The sequence below is a fragment of the Astyanax mexicanus genome, chromosome 2 (assembly GCF_023375975.1).
Source record: "Astyanax mexicanus isolate ESR-SI-001 chromosome 2, AstMex3_surface, whole genome shotgun sequence".
In the NCBI taxonomy this organism is placed as follows: domain Eukaryota; kingdom Metazoa; phylum Chordata; class Actinopteri; order Characiformes; family Acestrorhamphidae; genus Astyanax; species Astyanax mexicanus.
The window spans coordinates 10060959-10080861 of record NC_064409.1 but is presented as its reverse complement, the minus strand read 5'-3'; the positions used below and the strand labels follow the sequence as shown (position 1 = coordinate 10080861).

The following is a 19903-nucleotide window of genomic DNA, read 5'->3' as shown; positions in this document are numbered from 1 at the left end:
GAGCATATCTGATGATACATCCTGATCATTTTACAGGAGTTAATACATAGCATACAGCTCTGAAAATATTAAGAGACCACATCAGTTTCAGAATCAGTTTCTCTGATTTTGATATTTATAGGTATAAGTTTGAGTAAAATTTCCACTATTGTATTCTATAAACTACGGACAAGATTTCTCCCAAATTCCATATAAAAAAAAATTAATTTAGAGCATTTATTGACAGAAAATGAGACATGGCTGAAATAACAAAAAGGGTGCAGAGCTTTTAGATCTCAAATAATGCAAAGAAAACAAGTTCATATTCATAAAGTTTTAAGAGTTCATTAATCAATATTTAGTGGAATAACCCTGGTTTTAATTCACAGTTTTCATGCATCTTGAATTGTTCTCCTCCACCAGTCTTATACACTGCTTTTGGATAACTTTATGGCACTCCTGGTGAACAATTCAAGCAGTTTAGCTTGGTTTGGTGGCTTGTGATAGTCCATCTTCCTCTTGAATATATTCCAGAGGTTTTCAATGTGGTAAAATCAAAGAAACTCTATATTTTTAAGTGGACTTTTATTTTTTCCAGAGCAGTATATCGCTGTCCAATGAGAAAAAAAGTATCTCCAAAACACCAACTTTACAGGGGAGAGCTAAAACTTTCTTAAATGTCAATGGAAGTCAATGTAAAATTCATTAATTTCAGGTCATTTTTGAGAACTTATCTTAGTTCTGTCGTCAATAAATTTTAAGACAGTGTTAGGGAGAGTGTGTTTGTTCAAATTATGTACGAAACTAAAAATTGACAAAAATTGAGATATTTGTTTTTAATTGGACAGTGACGATTTGCAATACATATCGCTCCTTTAACGCCAGCCTCACCTTTCCGAATGAGGTCCTCGATGTCCTGGTCGAAGCCGAGGCGGTGGCACTTGTTCCACAGGCCCATGTTGGTGGAGTTGTACTGCCGGCTACACTCATCCGCCGCGCTCATTGCGAACAGCTGGCGCCGGTTGCGCGCGAGCAGCAGCTTCTCCTCCCAGCGGTCGAGGCGCGCGCGTCCGCCAGCGGTGGCGGAGGAGGAGGACGCGCGCAGCGGCAGGCTAATGTTGGGGATGTAGATGAAGCCCGGGTCCTTGCGGCGGCTCGCGAAGCTGCGACAGCGCTCGCGGTACCGGCGCGCGTCCGTCTCGTACCAGTGGTCGGAGCACACGGCCACGGCCAGCATGCCCAGCGCGCACAGGGACAGCGAGAGGCCGGCGTAGAGCAGCAGCTTCCCGGCAGCCATCCTACACCTTCCTCCTCCCGCTCCTCCTCCTCCTCGTGCTCGTGCTCTTCCTCTTGCTGCTCCTCGCGCACACGGATAGAAAGCTTATTACACACGAACCAACGAGTGATGTACGGTACGCGCGCACTCACGCACGCAAGTAAGTAAGCAGCCTACGTACGCGCGCGCACAGGCAGCAAGCAAGCGGCAGCAGCAGCTCGGATGGACGGAGGCTCCTGGGTGCGGGCGGGCGAGCAGGAGAGCACACACACACACACAGGCGCGTCTCTGTGCGCGCTCAGCTTACATCACCCCTCGCGAGAGCGTAGCATCGATGGCCCAGGGGGGTGGGAGACAGAGGGGGGTTCTCTGAGAGAGGGGGGCGATAAATAAATGAACGCCGGCGGACGGAGGAGAGGCTGAGGAGGAAGGAGGGAGGATGGAGGGATGGATGACTGTGGACCGTGTGAGAAAAAAACAGAGAGAGAGAGCGAGAGAGAGAGAGAAGATGCCTATAGTAGCTATCCCAGCTCGTAGGTGCTCCCGTCCGTATCCCTGTCCGGTGCAGCTGGCTGGCGTAGAGGAATCGAGACACGGAGGCGTCCGAGGTTCAGCCCTTTAGCAGGAAAGAGAGAGAGGAGAAAAAAAAACAAATGAATCGATTAATAATCGATTAAATCGATGATGCAACTCTCACACACCAGCGCCGCGCACCAGCCTGCAGACGCAGCTGCCCCAAATACACAGCTAAAGAGGCGCGTGATATGGCGCTGTTGTTGGCCGTGACGTGCAGCGGTCCAGAGCAAACACCACAAAACAAAACCAGCTCAGACAGCATTAATGAAGCACCCTATCCCCCACCCCAGCCCCCTCCACACTTTCACCTTTCACTCAACCATCCCTTCAGACTCTCCTTATTGTTTAGATATAGCTGTTTAGCTGTTTATATGGCATATGCCAACTTAGCTCCAGTAATAGTCTAATACTAGTTAGTAGCTATATTGCCTATTGACAGATGTAGCTATTTATCAGTATATATATATATATATATATATATATATATATATATATATATATATATATATATATATATATATATATATGATATATGATATTATACAAGATATAAGATAAGACAATATTATTTATATCAATATGGTTTACCCTTTCGATACCGATACATAGCTATTTATCTTTCTATCTGCAAGATATATCTCATCTTCATCTAAAGCATGCATAGCATCTATAGAATGTTAATAAAAGTACCATTTTGTCACAAAATGTCTTGTTAATTCCTTATGGGATGAAAAAATATTGAGATATATATTGTATATCGGCATTCAGCTAAGAAATATTGAGATGTTAGTTTTGAATCATATCGTCCAGCCTTAAAGTGTGTGTTAATATCTATATTTTTGGCAATATTGGCATTATGTTTTCGTAAGTAAGTACAATAAGCATAGTAAAAGTCTATTGATGTGAATAATCAATAAACAGTTAAACAGTGGTTTTATTATAGGTTTTATTTGTGTAGGACATTTTAACACACACATATACATATATATTATATATATATAAGCTAGCTTTAAATCTGAATGGATTACTGTACACAGAAGCAGAGCAATTAGCTAGCAATTAGCTCATATTGTCTGGCTAAATACCGTGAATACACAATAGGGGAGCTGGAAAGCATCTACCACTAATAATAAACTCCATTCCCGAAATAAAACAATAAATCATTAATTTTTTTAGTCATAAACGCTAATGAAAAAGGGACCACACGTTAAAACAGCTCCTCGGCTGGACCGGTACTCACCGTGCCGCTCCCCGGGCTCTGTCAGCGCTCTGTCCGGCGCTCTCAGGCCGTTTTCCCGCTGCCTTCCCTGAGCTCCGCGACTGCTGACACTGCTCCCGCTGCTGATGCTGATGCTGCTGCTGCTGTGGTGGTGGTGGTGGTGGTGGTGTTGGAGTTGGTGGCCATAGCGTAGAGCTGGAGCTCAGCACGCAAAGCCTGAATTAGCCACAGTCTCCTTCCTCCACACGCCACTGAAAATAACACACACACTCACACACACACAGACAGGGATGCTCGGCCAAGCAGCGTGTTCACACCAGCGAGAAAATCCACAAAACCGCCCCGGATCAGGGGCTGGGAGCTGCAGAGCCCGCGGCCAGGCTCAAATATGGCCTCACCATTTCTCTCAGTGCGCTTCAGCCTCCAGAAAATACAGCGGTGATGTCATGCTGTCAATGGGAGACGTTCATTGTTTATTAAAGCACCTTCTTAAAGGGGTAGAGCTGTTTTCAGTCATGCTGAGGTAGTGCAGGGATGGACAGGGGTGTACACACATCTCAGGCTTAGGCTTAAAGTTTTAATTCAGATTTTAATTTAGAGTACTTTTAAAAATTGCAGAAATTTGTGTACACTTGAAAAATAATTAAATCAATACATTAATGAGTATTAATAATGCTAATTTTACCAATTGCACCTTTTTAACCCACTATGGTATGATGTTGCCTAGAAGCAACATTGAATATTTGACCTTGTGGAATGTGAGGCATCCCAGACATTATTATACACCCCCTTACGAGCATGCACTCCCTATACTAACCACTATACATGCAATCTATTGGACACATGACCCACTGGCAGCTATTTTGAATCCTCTTTCAGCACATGCCATGCTCCTGCCGTGCAACGCCACATTTCCTGTTAATAAAATTGCAGTTTTCCCTAAATGGTACCCTGCGAATAACACTTAAAAACTAGCAACTTTTATTGGTGAATAAAGATGTATTGTCGATGATTTTACAAAAATTTGTATTAATAGATTTATATTATTTAATAAAATAGCAAAAAAATAAATGTTGCCCTAAGGCAACACTGTACAATGTACAATAATGGAATCACTTCAGGCCATACAGGGTATAATGAGTTTATTACATCTGTAAGGAAAACAGTTTAAATTATGATTTGCCATGAATACGATTTCCAAACGCATCTACAGGAAGATGTAATCTACAAAATATAAATCTGTATAAAATATTTTAATGCAGGAAATAAACCAAAACATTGCCTATGGCAAGATGAAAAGGTATAACATACAGGTGGGATTAGTGATTTTACAGGTATATTTGTGTGTGCATACACATTTCTAAACATTAGGATAGTTTTGTACTCAGTGTGAGGACAGATTAGATAAAATGAATGTGTTCCACAATGGTACAATGTTGCCTGTGAGACACAGTTAAACATTTATATTTAGTGTCTTTTTGTGAAGCATGAAAACTCTTGTGTCTTAGAAAATTAGAGTATTATATAAGACTAATTAGTACTTTTGGCAGTGTGGGCACTATGGAGATGCTAAAAAATGAAATCTGCATCTCCATAAAAGTTGTCACCAGGGGCATTTGTTGTATTTGTTTAGATTTTAAATGTTTAATAAAAAGTTTATGTGAGTCTCAGAACATTTAGTGCTGGCATAAGTGAGCAGAGTGGGCAAGGCCATAGATAACAGATACTTTATTTAGCTGTGGGCGGAGCTTCTGAGGCTAATAAACTAATTGAAATGGGACCGTTCCGATACAATATCGGTATCGGGGCGATATTGACGGAATTTAATCTATCGGATATCAGGTGACCGCGGCCAATCAACTTAGCGATCCACATTTCAGTCCGCAGTTTGAGCTGGACAATAAAATAGGCGTTATGTTAACACGAAATGCATCACTGATCTGGATTCCAGTTCCACAGTTTACTCTGAACCCCAGCAGCTTCAGTCTGTGGCTGACTGAGTAAACTTTATCTGTTTGTCTACAAAAAATCTATTTTCTGGAGAGTTTTTACATGAAACACCGCACAGCAGAACAGCTACATGTAATATTTGTAAAGTCAGCATCCGAGGGGTGAACAGATTAACATCAGCAGTCTGTTAGCCTAGCTAGCATTGGCCCGACAGCTGCATTTTGGTTGTGTAAAGGTGTTAACTACAGACTGGAGTAAACTATAGTCATAATCCACATATCTCACAAAACCACAGGGTCTACAAACACTAACCAGCACAAATTCACCCATCTGTTGTTAAAAACAGCAAATAATTTAGTTCTAGCTAGCATTGGGCCAACAGCTGCATTCTGGCATTGTGAATGTAATAAGTACCTATCTCACGTGAACTATACCCATAATCCACATCGAATATCAAACCACAGATCCTACCCACTCTAACCAGCACTAAGAACTCAATCTGCTATTAAAAAACAGTGCTCAATTCAGCTCGGAAATACAGTTAGTGTCGCCGGTTAGCCTTTAGCCTTTGCAGCTAATCCACTACACTATGTGTCAAAGTCTTCTGCGCAACCAGCGCAAATAGATTAGTCTAGAGTCCTGTTTTAAATATTTACCATATTTAATAATTAACTTAAAAAAAATATTTACTAAAATAAAAAATAATTAATTTGAAAGAAAACTATTGTGTGTTTGTATATAAAGTTTGTCAAATAAATGACTTTGGAACGCATTTACATTAAATGCACTTGTGCATACTTTTCAATGGGCTGTGTGATCTGTTTTAGCCTCATTATGTAACCTTAATCATAGTACTAATAATAAACTAAAAGAGCCCTTTTATCGGTATTTGTATTGGTATTAGCAGTTTTATTTCAGTTTTATATCTTAATCAGTTTGGAGCTGAAAAAAGTGGATCATCCCATCACTATAAGCGAGAGACAGTTTATTTAAATTTATAACATGGCTTAATGTTAGATTTTTGGTATACTACAACAAAACATCATTACACTGTTGATAAGTGGCAAGTGGAGGAGTCTTTCCTTCTTTTTTTTCTTTCTTCTTTTTTTCTTCTTTTTTCTCCAGTCACGTCTCTCATCACACATTATAAGTAGAATTGTTGTACAGTAAATTCATGTTAGGATAGCTTTTCACTAACAGCTGGTGTCCATATTTTAACATATGGTTAATGTGTAGCAACATGATAGGACAAAACCAATCCCTCTCGCTACAACTGCTCCATTATATGGAGATGGAGCTGTGGTGCTGTCCACAGCCTGCAGTGAGAAGTGAATTGCTGAATAATTGATGAAACCAGCAGCTGTCTGTCAGACAGTAAGCCTACTGAAACGATGAGTCACCGGAGCTGTGGTGGGGTGGTTTCAGGTATTACAGGGCATTAGGTCATATTGGGCAAAGAATCGAATATATTGTGGTACAGTGTTGAATGCATTTATAAAAAAGCAGCTGGGAATTAATATGATTAATATGTGTCAGTGGGTCGCCACCAGCCGCACACCACTGCTGTCTTTCAATTTACTTGTTTGACAAAATTGGTTGATAAATTTAATATGATATTTATGTAAAACCAGTAGACACTTTAATCATACAAGGAGCATGGAGGAGTGTGTGTTATGATGACAGTGTGTTGGATATTATGATGATGGTGTGTTGGGTATAATAAGGACAGTGTGTTAGGTATTATGACGACAGTGTGTTGAGTATTAAAAGGACAGTTTGTTGGGTATTATAAGGACAGTGTGTTAGGTGATATGATGATAGTGTGTCAAGGATTATGATGACAGTGTGTTGAGTATTATGATGATAGTGTGTTGGAAATTATGAGGAAAGTGTGTTGGGTATTATAAGGACAGTGTGTTGAGTATTATAATGACAGTGTGTTGGATATTATGAGGACAGTGTGTAATTTAATATTATGATAGTGTGTTGAGGATTATAATGACAGTGTGTTGTGTATTATAAGGACAGTGTTTTAGGTAATATGATGATAGTGTGTTGGGTATTATAGGGACAGTGTGTTAGGTAATATAAATGATAGTGTTGGGTATAATGAGGACAGTGTGTTGGGTATTATGAGGACAGTGTGTTGGGTATTATGATGACAGTGTGTTGGGTATTATGATGATAGTGTCTTGGATATTATGATGATAGTGTTTTGCATATTATGATGATAGTGTAGGCACAGGGTGCTGAGTATTATGATGACAGTGTAGGCACAGGGTGTTGAGTATTATGATGACAGTGTGAGGACAGTGTGTTGAGTATTTTGATGACAGTGTAGGGACAGTGTGTTGAGTATTATGATGACAGTGTGTTGAGTATTATGATGACAGTGTGAGGACAGTGTGTTGAGTATTATGATGACAGTGTAAGGACAGGGTGTTGAGCATTATGATGACAGTGTGAGGACAGTGTGTTAGGTATTATGATGACAGTGTAAGGACAGGGTGTTGAGTATTATGAGGACAGCATGTTAGGTATTATGATGACAGTGAGTTGGGTATTGTGAGGACAGTGTGTTGGGTATTATGAGCTGGATGTGACATGATGACAGTGTGTGAGGTATTACTATGATATTATGTTGGGTGTTTAGTGGACAGTATGGTATTATGGGACAGTTTGATGAATATTATGATAACCGTGTATTCAGCTTTATAACAAGAGTCGTGTCTGAATATTTAATGTTTTTATTTTCTTTTTTAGTGTTAGAGATCTCACTGTGCTCCATCTATCAGAAGAGTTTGGTGAAATTAGAGGTTTCTGTAATTTGTTTTGCGATGTGTATCCAGTTATGAAACTGAGCAGCATCTGTGAGACAGCGTGTGGTTGAGAGTAATAGTGTACTTGTTTTCAGTTTAATTTCACATCTTATTTCAAATGCTGCAGTCAGTCAGAACTCCAGATGGTCAGTGTTTTCTTGTAGCCGGAACAATTCCTCCAGCATTTCTCTTTGACTAATTAAAAAAGTGACTGAATGGATGCTGTCATACTGTAATATGAATTTAATATGATTCACTAAATACAGTGTATAGTATTTATGCACTGTACATAAAATAACATTGATCTACCTATTCATGATCAGTATCAACAGCAAACATTAACAAACAACTCATTTATGAGCAGCATGAAGAGCAAAACTAAAAAAATCAACCAGCAAGAATATCAAGACCAAGCAGATCAACCAGCAGGAACAGCAAGACCAAGATAATCAAACAGCATAAACAGCGAGGCCAAGATAATCAACCATCATGAAAAGCAATACCAAGCTGACCAAACAGCATGAACAGCAAGACCAAGATAATCAACCAGTATGAAGAACAAGACCAAGATAATCAACCAGAATGAACATCAAGACCAAGCTTATTAACCAGCATAAACAGCAAGACCAAGCTTATTAACCAGCATAAACAGCAAGACCAAGCTGATCAACCAGCATGAACAGCAAGACCAAGATAATCAACCAGCATGAAGAGCAAGACCAAGATAATCAACCAGCATGAACAGCAAGACCAAGAAAATCAACCAGCATGAATATCAAGACCAAGCTGATCAAACAGCATGAACAGCAAGACCAAGATAATCAACCAGTATGAAGAGCAAGACCAAGATAATCAACCAGAATGAACATCAAGACCCAGCTTATCAACCAGCATAAACAGCAAGACCAAGATAATCAACCAGAATGAAAAAGACCAAGATATTCAACCAGCACGAACTGCAAGACCAAATTAATCAAACAGCATGAACTGCAAGACCAAGAAAATCAACCAGCATGAACAGCAAGACCAAGACAATTAACCAGCATGAACAAGACCAAGATATTCAACCAGCACGAACTGCAAGACCAAATTAATCAAACAGCATGAACTGCAAGACCAAGATAATCAACCAGAATGAACATCAAGACCAAGCTTAATCAACCAGCATAAACAGCAAGACCAAACTGATCAACCAGCATGAACTGCAAGACCAAGCTAATCAAACAGCGTGAACTGCAAGACCAAGATAATCAACCAGCATGAACAGCAAGACCAAGATAATCAACCAGCACAGACTGCAAGACCAAGCTAATCAAACAGCTTGAACTGCAAGACCAAGATAATCAACCAGCATGAAGAGAAAGGCCAAGCTAATCAATCAGCATGAACAGCAAGACCAAGATAATCAACCAGCATGAACTGCAAGACCAAGATAATCAAACAGCTTGAACTGCAAGACCAAGATAATCAACCAGCATGAACTGCAAGGCTGTATTCGGAATGGCATACTACTATACTGCGTACTGCATACTGCACTAGTATGTACTGCATACTACACGCTGCCCAGTATGTAGTATTCGGTACTGTAACACTTTTGATTGTAGTACCCTACACAGTCCTGCTGTGACACACCAGTCAGTGCTCTGTAGTGCTCTGAATTCCTCAGAGTGAGTTGTAAACAGAAAGAACATGAAAAATGTCCTACCTTTTCATTATTAAAACTAATGAGATCTGCATACTGTCCAGAACAGCAATTGCTGCTTTTATTTTAGAGTTTAGCAGCTAACCCAATTCTAACAACCAATTAGCAGCAGCCCCCACAACCCAAGTATGTTCCAGTTATATTTAAATATGTTTTTCTATTTATTTTAGTAGACTACTATTTTCATCTATGTAAGTACCAACAAGAAGAAAACATTTAAACAAACTCTCATTCATATTTACACAATCTCAACACAAATCAAACAATTTTATTAATTTGTATTCAAATAATTCCCTTATTTAAAAGAAAAATATGTATTTAAACACAGGGAATTATTTATTAAATCAACAGAACGATTTATTAAACAAAGGTAATTATTTATTAAATAAATAGAACGATTTATTAAAACTGAGGGAATTTTTTATTAAAGTAACAGAATAATTTATTAAAACTGAGGGAATCATTTATTAAAATAACAGAATAATTTATTAAAACTGAGGGAATCATTTATTAAAACTGAGGGAATCATTTATTAAAATAACAGAATAATTTATTAAAACTGAGGGAATAATTTACTGCATCAAGGAAAGTAATGGCTCACCGCTGTCGAGACCCTCCGCTGTCCCGGCCGCGGAAAGCGCTCGGTCGCGGCAGCGGAGGGTCCCGGCCGCGGAAAGCGCTCGATCTCGGCAGCGGTGGGTCCCCGCCGCGGAGAACGCGCGGCCGCGGCAGCGGAGGGTCCCCACCCGCGGAGAACGCGCGGCAGCGGAGAGTCCCGGCGGCGGACAGCGCTCGGCCGCGGCAGCGGAGGGGGCTCGACAGCGGTGAGCCAATACTTTCCAAAATAATTCCCTTAATTTAAAAATATATTTATTTATAAAATTTAAAAATCTCTCGCACTCGCCTCCATCTTGTTTTTTTCTGAAGCGAGCTGGAGAAGCCAGTCGCAATGCATGTTGGGATGCAGTACACCGCGAAGATAGCTCCCCATGCACACTGCGGAATCGGAGCGGAGTAGTACACCATCCGGGTACCTGTAGTGCACTACAGATCCTCAGTTTGGTCACATACTGTGTACTGCATACTGGCTTTAGGCAGATTTAGTACGCGAGTAGTATGTAGTATGCCATTCCGAATACAGCCCAAGGCCAAACTGATCAAACAGCAAGACCAAAATAATCAACCTGCATAAACAGCAAGACCAAGATAATCAAGCAGCATTCAGAGCAATACCAAGCTAATCAAACAGCATGAACAGCAAGACCAAGATGATCAACCATCATGAACAACAATACCAAGATAATTAACCAGAATAAACAGCAAGTGTGTGCAGTTTACTTTAGCGCTGGATTTGCAGGGAATACAAACAAGGAATTCCAGCAGGGCCAGCTGGACAGACGGACAGATGACAGAATGGATGAAAGAACAAATAAACAACAGGATGAACCACCAGGTGAATAAACAAATGAAACAGCTGGCACAGAGACAAACACATGATCTAGCTTGCAAGGTTTGTAGTTAAATAAATGCCATAAGATTCATCCAGATTAAAAATCATACTGGCGTTTCAATTATTATATATTATTTAAAAAGGCTGACTTTCAAATATACCCAGCTAAGTATCAGGACTAGCTTTTGACCAGTTTTAAGCTGGCATTTGTTGGTTTGGGTGTTTGAAAAGCTGGCCTTTTAGGTGAAAGCACTCCATATACTGTTAAATTACAATATACACTTATATACACAGTAAGTGTGTATAATAAGGACCATGGTTTTTTTCAGAACCAGCAGAAGGGGTTTTTCTGTAGCATTGCTCAAGAATCCATTTGTAGCACCAAGAATACTATATTATATTATATATTATTTTTAAAAATAATTTTCTATTTAATTTCAATCCAATTTTCTTCACAATTTACACAGCCAAGATGAGATAAAAGAGAGCCATCTACCCACCCAGAGGGAGCAACGCCAATTCTGCTTTCTCAGGGCTCCGACAGCTGATGGCAAACTACATGAACAGGATTTGAACCGGCGAATAGTGGCAGTGCTTTAGACCACTCAGAGCCAGGGTGGACATCTTAAAGAAGAAATCTGGTGTAAAATGGACTTGGGGTGTAGTGAAACATGATAGCAAATATTTTTTTGTCAAATAGCCCACCTCTGTTCTCCAGCCCCCGCCCCCCTATTCAGAAATCCAGCTCTTTTAGCTAATGCTCCAAACACTCACAATATGCAAATTAATTAATTAACGCAATTAATTAATATTACCGCTCTCTTAGTGATGTCCAATCATTTGCACCTCACCGCTATCAGAGCCAATTAGTAGCTCTCCCTCCTGCCCTGCCTCTAAACCCATACATCACCGAGTGCCCCTCCCAAACTTCCCTCCTATTTCCCTCCTGAGAGAGTGAAAGTCAGATACAATCCAGGGGCTTTAGTCACCCTTTAAACACTGTCTTTATTTCTATCTTCCACTTCACGGACACTCGGTGTCAGAACCACACAGTCAGAATGAACAGCACAGCAGCCGCGCTAATAGAATATCTTTGTTTCAGGGAAATTGGAAAAGTAGCTGTGTATTTAATGTGGCAGTCAAAATGCAGTCATAAGCATTCTCATAATCTGTGCCTTGAGGGAGCAAATAAAAGTGGGTTTAATAGTTCCTCCCACTCCTGGACGCCTCGTTTTTCTCCACTTTAAACTGAATTTTGACTGCACTACAGTAATTTTCTGTGGGACAGTGTGAATGACAGCTTGACAGCAGGATTGTAATTATATTTCAGGCAAGGCTGAAACTTATTTGCTGCACTTTGGGACGCCAGACAATGTAATCTGAAAATGCAGCAGATAGACCAGAGCAATTTGTCTTGCGCTATGTGAGGATGCGTTATCTCCTTTTTCTTTTTTTTAGTTCCCAGAATTGTGTTAATAGATACATCCTCTGTGAGAGAGGAGAAATCGTGACTTCCATACTAATGCAGAGAGCCGTCTATCAAATCATTAATTATTTTTTTTTTTTTAAGCTGATCTTGATTTCATGAGCAGATCCCCATCTAGTGGACAAACAAACACATGACAGAAGTGTGGCAGTGTGCAGAACTGAACATTTAGTACAGCTTGTGTTGACAGTTGACAGCTTGACAGTGCTTTTTTGTACTTATATGTGTTTTTAATAATTTTACAATAACAGATAACAATAACACATTAAGGTGTAACTCAAATTCATGGGATAGCAGAATGTAAATTGATAATTTAGTATAAACCTCAGTCCAGTGTATTTTTATTTTTGCTCCTGGGCTCCCCTACAGGCGGAAAGTGCAACACTCTTACTTCAAGGCAAAAGATTAACTGACCTTAAATTACTTAGTACTTAACTACGTAGTAGTTTTTGCCATAATAACGATTAGAACATTACTCAAATATGACAATTTACTGTATACCAACTTCACATCTTTACAACTGATGCTCTCAAACCCATTAAGAAGCAAGAAATTCAAGTAATTAACTCTTGATAAGTTCAGCACAGCAGTTAACTGAAATCTGAACATTCAAAGGGACTTTCATAAAGCTGACTGAGAAAACGCAACCAAGATGTGCAAAACTGTCATCTAACAAAGGTGTGCTACTTTAAAGAATCTAAAATACGACAAACATTGTGGTTGTTCAACGCTTTTATGTTTACTAAATGATTCCTAAATAGTTTGAATGAGTTCAGTGTTAATCTACTATGCGAAACATTTTACAATAATCAAAAAAAAAACTGCTAAATTGTGTCCAAACTTGACTGGTACCCCTTTTTTTTGTTTACTTATAGACAGATTATTCATTTTAATTCACACAACTTGGATTGGCCATTTATTAATTACTTTGAGAAAAGAAAAACTGCTACTTAAATATGATTATCTTCTTAAAGCAAAGTAAACAAGTAATTGCCCCAACCAACTAATTGTAGACCTTAGTAAGGTTATTTGAGAGCTTATACAGCTTTTATATCCCCAAACGTTTACACGATGCTCTTTTCAAACCATATAACTACATTACAGCTGCAGCCTAATTTTACAAGTACCCCTCGCTGCAGAACCACAAGTCCAGGGGGTGGGGCTGGATCTGATCCAACTCTTCCTACGTCGTGTTTTCATTGGTCTGAAGCAGATCGGACTCTTCCCCATCCGGTTTTACTCACTCGCCTTTCGGAGTCAAGTAAACAATCACGAACGTGAAAGTAAGTTCATAATAGACACATTTTCATTTTGCTAATACTATTAATTAGTTTCGTTGGGTGATTTTAGGAAATGTACAGCATTTTATTATGTTTGTAATCACAGACATGTTCCTTCTTTTAAATCTGTATTGTGTGATTTAAATGTGCTACGTAGCAAATAACATTTTGATCTATAAACGGTAAAAGTCTTAAGGTTGGGTTATTTGATAAGATAAAATAAGTCCTGGTCGGGAAACGTAAGCGACACGTGTTAAGTTTAACGACGAATTGAAATGCGATGACTTAAAACCAATGAAAAGAAGATATGGGTGGTCAGGAGGTCAGGCTCCACCCCTTGGATCAGATCCAGCCCCACCCCCTGGACTTGTGGTTCTGCAGCGAGGGGTATCTCTAATTTTAGGCAGCTGTCTAGGTATTCATTATTTCAAAGGCAGCATACGTCATCACGTCTAGCGCGCTGCGCTCGTGAGCTTTTTACAAATTCAAGCAATTAACCACTTACCTCAGGATACATCTCAAACAGGAGCAGCTATTTTTTCTTTCCTTTACACCTCTGCAGCAATATACTCATCCATTTTACTAAAAAACCTTAAATATTCATTATTTGCTTACATTTACACACTTTCTGTCTTGTATGTATGTATGTATTTATTTTTTTATTTTTATTTTTTTATGATTAGATGCTTGAGTAATGTAACCACAATATAATAAAAAGGTTGTAAAAGCAATCAAAGCTAAATCAAACTAAACTACGTTTACACAATACAACGTTCATACACAGTCAGCGTATCTATTTCGACATTTTAGTTGCAGAAAACAAAAACATGCTTCATAAAGTGTTTATTTGCGAATAAAAGTGTGAAATTTACTCATACTCACTAGTTCAGATGTGACACTACAATAAGTATAGTGACAAAAAAGACAACAAGCAAAATTAATAATGTTGAGATAGAATTTTTTATTCAATTTAAAGAAGAAAAAAAAACTCTAAATAAAAAGAGCTAACTCTGCCTCCAGCCAGTCTGACCGGAGTTCATCTTCCCGTTATAAGAGCCTCTTCCCCTGTCCAGTAATCGCATTTATCCCTGTGGAAAAAGTAATCTGAATCAGTAACGGAGTTTAATGAAGAACACGATCATATTTCCACTGTTTACACTTTAAATCACGGAGTTACAAGTTCATCTACAGTTATTCAGTCTAACAGTTAAACCTGTTACATTGTACGACCGCCTGCCGCTACTAGCATACCATCAGGGTTTAGTTTAGCATGCTAGCCGGGTTTTCTTAGCGCGTCAGCCGCGTTTGGTACTCGGAAATCTGGCTAACGCATTTAGCTTCCCCGGTGAATAGGCTAACCCACTAAGCTAACGGTAGCTTCACCCGGTCAGGTCTTATTTTAAAATAAGTACAGGCGAAAACAACACTAAAAACAACTTAAAACAGTGTAAATATACTAATGTGATAAACACATACAGCAGCGAGTTGAAATAATAAAAAAAAAGAATATTACTTACATTTGTACAGAAACTCCCCCAAAGTGCCAGCTCCGTCATGCACATTTTTAAATCTGAGCGCTGGAATACTAAACTGGTGAAATGCATCATGGGATTGCCTTCACTGACTGTGTATGAATGTACACACGTAGCTTAATATATTACATTATGATTACATTACTCCTGCATCTAATCATAAATAAATAAAATAAACAAATACATAAAACTGACCAAACTCTGAATATATTGTGATGAAAAGCGTATAAATTAAAATAAATAATGAAAATTTGAGATTATCTGTGATATTTGGATGAGTACATTGCTGCAGACGTGTAACGTAAAGGAAAAAGAAATAGCTGCTGCTGTTTTGAGGTTTATCCTGAGGTTAGTGGTTAATAACTTGAATTTGTAAACAGAGCTCACGAGCACGAGTTAACCCATTCAGACACTGCGCCCATTATGGTGGACAGTATGTTTTCTTTTTTGTTTTATTTTTTTGTTGTTGCACAGAACACTAATTAATACGGAGCCCGGGAGGGGCCGTGGATAAAAAAAACAATTAAATCGAGTGAACGATGTAGCAGTTCGTGCTCACGTTTTCTTTAATTCGAGTGAACGATTTGCAATTCGTGCTCACGATTTCTTTAATTCGTGCTCACGATTTCTGTAATTCGTGCGCACGATTTCTGTAATTCGAGTGAACGATTTCTGTAATTCGTGCTCACGTTTTTATGCGCAATAAGACAAGAAGCTCGGAGGGAAAGGAGCATTTTCTCTCTTGATCTGTTACAGGGGTGCAGTAATGATAATCAGTTATCTACCTTTATAACCTGCTGTTATTAATGCACTAGTGTTACAGTTAGATGTACAGTACAGTGAGCAGATTTTGCCTGGTGGTGGAATCTCTACAGCGCGTGGGGGAGAGCCGTCCGCGGCATCGGTTCCCCCGCCGCCAGACACCTGCCGCGCGCGCAGGTCTTCACGGAGCTTATTTACCAACAATGTAGACAAATACAGTCAATTCCAGTCATGATTAAAGGAAACAAACATTACTAATGCAGGATAACTGTGTGTTATTAAAACCAGATCAAAACAAAGTTATAATGCAATGTGGAACTGTTTATAATTTCTTATTTTCAACAATAGTATAACGTAAAGAAGTATAATTATATAAATATACAGCTATAAGACTTAGGTCCAAATGTACACTGTAAAAGTTAATAAAGATAATACAAAATTAATGCAAGGTGTGACAGTTGTCTATGAATGGCTCATATAAGAGCTGCTTTAAATATGTAACACTATATAAAATCAAAATAGCTGGTCTAAAATACTATTAATACAATGTATTAAGATATTTAGTAAATAGGCATTTCATATAATAATTTGGATCAATTTGATAATTTATTCCAATATGTTTCCTAAAATAATTAAGTTTCTATATCTGATGAAATGTCCTGAATATCTGCTTATTCTCAAATCACAGTGTCCTGCCCAGAAACATGCCACAAGCTTCAAATAAAAAAAAATATAATAATTATAAACTTCTTAAATGTATATTTTCTGAATTATGTGTTTATTTATTATACAAATTATTAAAATATAGATTAAATCTATCATAAAAGTAATAATGATGTAACCAGATTTAAGAAGGTGTGCATTTCCTTGGAGGCTGGCTGAATGTTATTTAGAAATTAATAAACACATTTGCACATTGCATTATAACTTTGTTTTGATCTGGTTTTAATAACACACAGTTGTCCTGCATCAGTAAAATGTTTGTTTCCTTTATTCATGACTGGAATTGACTGTATTTGTCTACATTGTTGGTAAATAAGCTCCGTGAAGACCTGCGCGCGCGGCAGGTGTCTGGCGGCGGGGGAACCGATGCCGCGGACGGCTCTCCCCCACGCGCTGTAGAGATTCCACCACCAGGCAAAATCTGCTCACTGTACTGTACATCTAACTGTAACACTAGTGCATTAATAACAGCAGGTTATAAAGGTAGATAACTGATTATCATTACTGCACCCCTGTAACAGATCAAGAGAGAAAATGCTCCTTTCCCTCCGAGCTTCTTGTCTTATTGCGCATAAAAACGTGAGCACGAATTACAGAAATCGTTCACTCGAATTACAGAAATCGTGCGCACGAATTACAGAAATCGTGAGCACGAATTAAAGAAATCGTGAGCACGAATTGCAAATCGTTCACTCGAATTAAAGAAAACGTGAGCACGAACTGCTACATCGTTCACTCGATTTAATTGTTTTTTTTATCCACGGCCCCTCCCGGGCTCCGTAAATTAAAGCCTATTTTCCGTCAGAATAAAAAAATACAGTAGCATAGCCCCCGCCCACTGCATTAGAAAAAAAACTGCAAATCAGACATTAGGGCATGGCAGCACTAGAGCCAACGAGACTAATTAAAAGCTTTTTTTTCATCAATTTTTGAGATTTAGAACAGTTTTATCATGTTAACATCACTGTTTTTGGATGATTTGAGAATATAAATCCAAAATAAAAATGTTAAACACAGGCATCCAATGCAATGGACATTAGAAAAGCTATTAAATATTTGAGTTGATTGGATGTAAGTTTTATGCAGATTTCTTTATATACATATTTCTCTTTTATCTTTATTACAGTCTGATTTTGTATGCATTGCAGACAGAAAACAGCATTCTTATGTTTTTTACTCGAACAAAATTCAGGTCTGAAAGGGTTAAAATGCTGCTAAGAGAGCTACCCTTTGAAGGCAATGACTATCTAGATAGATGCCTTCAGAATGGACCGCAGCTGTATATGTCACCCTGCCTTCAGAACTGGGGTAAAATAAGAATGCTGCTATGAAGGACCAAATTCTGCCTACAGAATGGAACACATCTTTGTTTCTATACTAATGTGTTTTTTATACATCTAACAATAACAGATACATTAAGGTGTAACTCAAATGTCATGGGATTGGATAGCAGTATGTAAATTGATCATGAATTACTGTATAAACCTCAGTCCAGTGTATGGTTTGCTCCTGGGCTCCCCTACAGGCGCAAAGTGTAACGCTTTTTTACTTCAATTTTGCTTCGAAGATGGTCTGACCTTTATTGTTTAAATACATTTTTTCCTTTACTTAGTTGAGTAGTTCTTGCCATAATATCGATTAGACCATCACTTAAATAAAGCTATTCACTGTATACCAACTCTACCTTTTCACATCTTTTCAACGGATGCACATTAAGAGAAAAACGGCAAGAAGTAATTGAAGTAATTTATGAGTTTTGCACAGCTGTTAACTGAAAGCTTACATTCCAGGTGACTCTAAATCCAGCCAAGATGTGCAAAACTTTCATCAGAACAAGAATCTTGAAGAACTCTGAAGAATCTAAAATATAAAACATATCCTGGTTTAAGACACACCTCTTGGTTGGTTTAACACTTTTTCTTTACTAAATAATTGCATATGTTTTCTTCATAGTTTAATTACTTCAGTATTAATCTAATATGCGACACATTTTTAAATAATGAACAGTTTGGAGGGGCCATTTATTAATTACCTTATGAAAAGAGAAACCGCTCCATAAATATTTTGAATATATTCTGACAGCAAAGTAAACAAAGTAATTGTCCAAACAAGCTAAATAAAGATCTTGGTAACTTTATTTGACAGCTAATATAAAACTACGTTACATAACATTACAATTTTATTTAATTTAATTTAAAATAGTTGTAGAACCACGTTTTCTTTGTATATCCTGGATAGCCTGGATAAGTGTATTTATAACACACTTATCCAATAATGCAATCAATGCTGGTCCACAGAGCATCATTATGCTTTTGCAGATATAAAACAGGTTAAAAGGCTCGAGTAGGGAAACTGCTGTTGGCAGACTCGTCATGCGGAACCTTCTTTAGAAACTCTTTGCATTTACGGACGCTTTCAAAGACGGACCGTTTTTGCAAAGATATTTTGAAACGTCAACCTTTGAAGAGACTTATTTTAAAGCAAATTAATACAAATAAACAGTAACACGAAATACATACATAATTACCTAAGACTTACGTTTATGTTTTAAAAATATTAAGATCAATGGATCTTAATCTATGGATATTTGCACTAGCGCCTTTAAATAATAATTAGCACTGTGCAAAACGAACTGTTTGACTTGTAAACTGTCCTTGTAAGCAAATTACCTGCTATTCTTGGATCTGCAAGACAGCGTTTGTTCCTGAATTTAGATTTGTATTCTTTTTATTCTTTTTTGTACATGATTAATTTACATGTACGCTGCTTTTCTTTTGTATCTAAAATAATAATAACATATAATTATCTTTCTTGGGTAGAATACATGTAAAGTTTAAAAACTTTCGACCGAAATCTACGCCGCACAAGCGCTAATATTGAGACAAGTCTTTTAGTGGCTGTATTTGGTAAGAAATTATCTTTGGCCAGGTCCTTAACGCTCACAAGTGTGAAAATATTCGTCATATAAAAAAATGTGTCGGCTTTGAGAGCATCATTATATTTAATATATCTATTAAAAATTTGGTGATAAAATTAAGCTATTTGTTGCGATTTTAAAAGCTAAATATATATATTTTGTTACATTAATCAGAAAAATTTTGAAGCTTCTCAGTCGCACATTCACCAATCAGATGCGCTCGCTGGCGCAT

At 38.2% G+C, this 19903-nt stretch overlaps 1 protein-coding gene across 1 annotated transcript in view; it reads right to left on the bottom strand.

Annotated features, from left to right (window-relative positions):
* The window catches only part of tmem178bb (transmembrane protein 178Bb), a 151874-nt gene extending 147881 nt beyond the window's left edge, over positions 1–3993 (bottom strand). The window contains exons 1-2 of the mRNA XM_049473320.1: positions 3072–3993; positions 871–1871 (exon numbers count right to left, since the gene is read on the bottom strand). Of these exons, the coding sequence (XP_049329277.1) occupies positions 871–1276 (406 nt within the window). The 5' untranslated portion in view covers positions 1277–1871; positions 3072–3993. The remainder of the gene's footprint in view (positions 1–870; positions 1872–3071) is intronic.
* Between the last annotated feature and the right edge of the window lie 15910 nt (positions 3994–19903).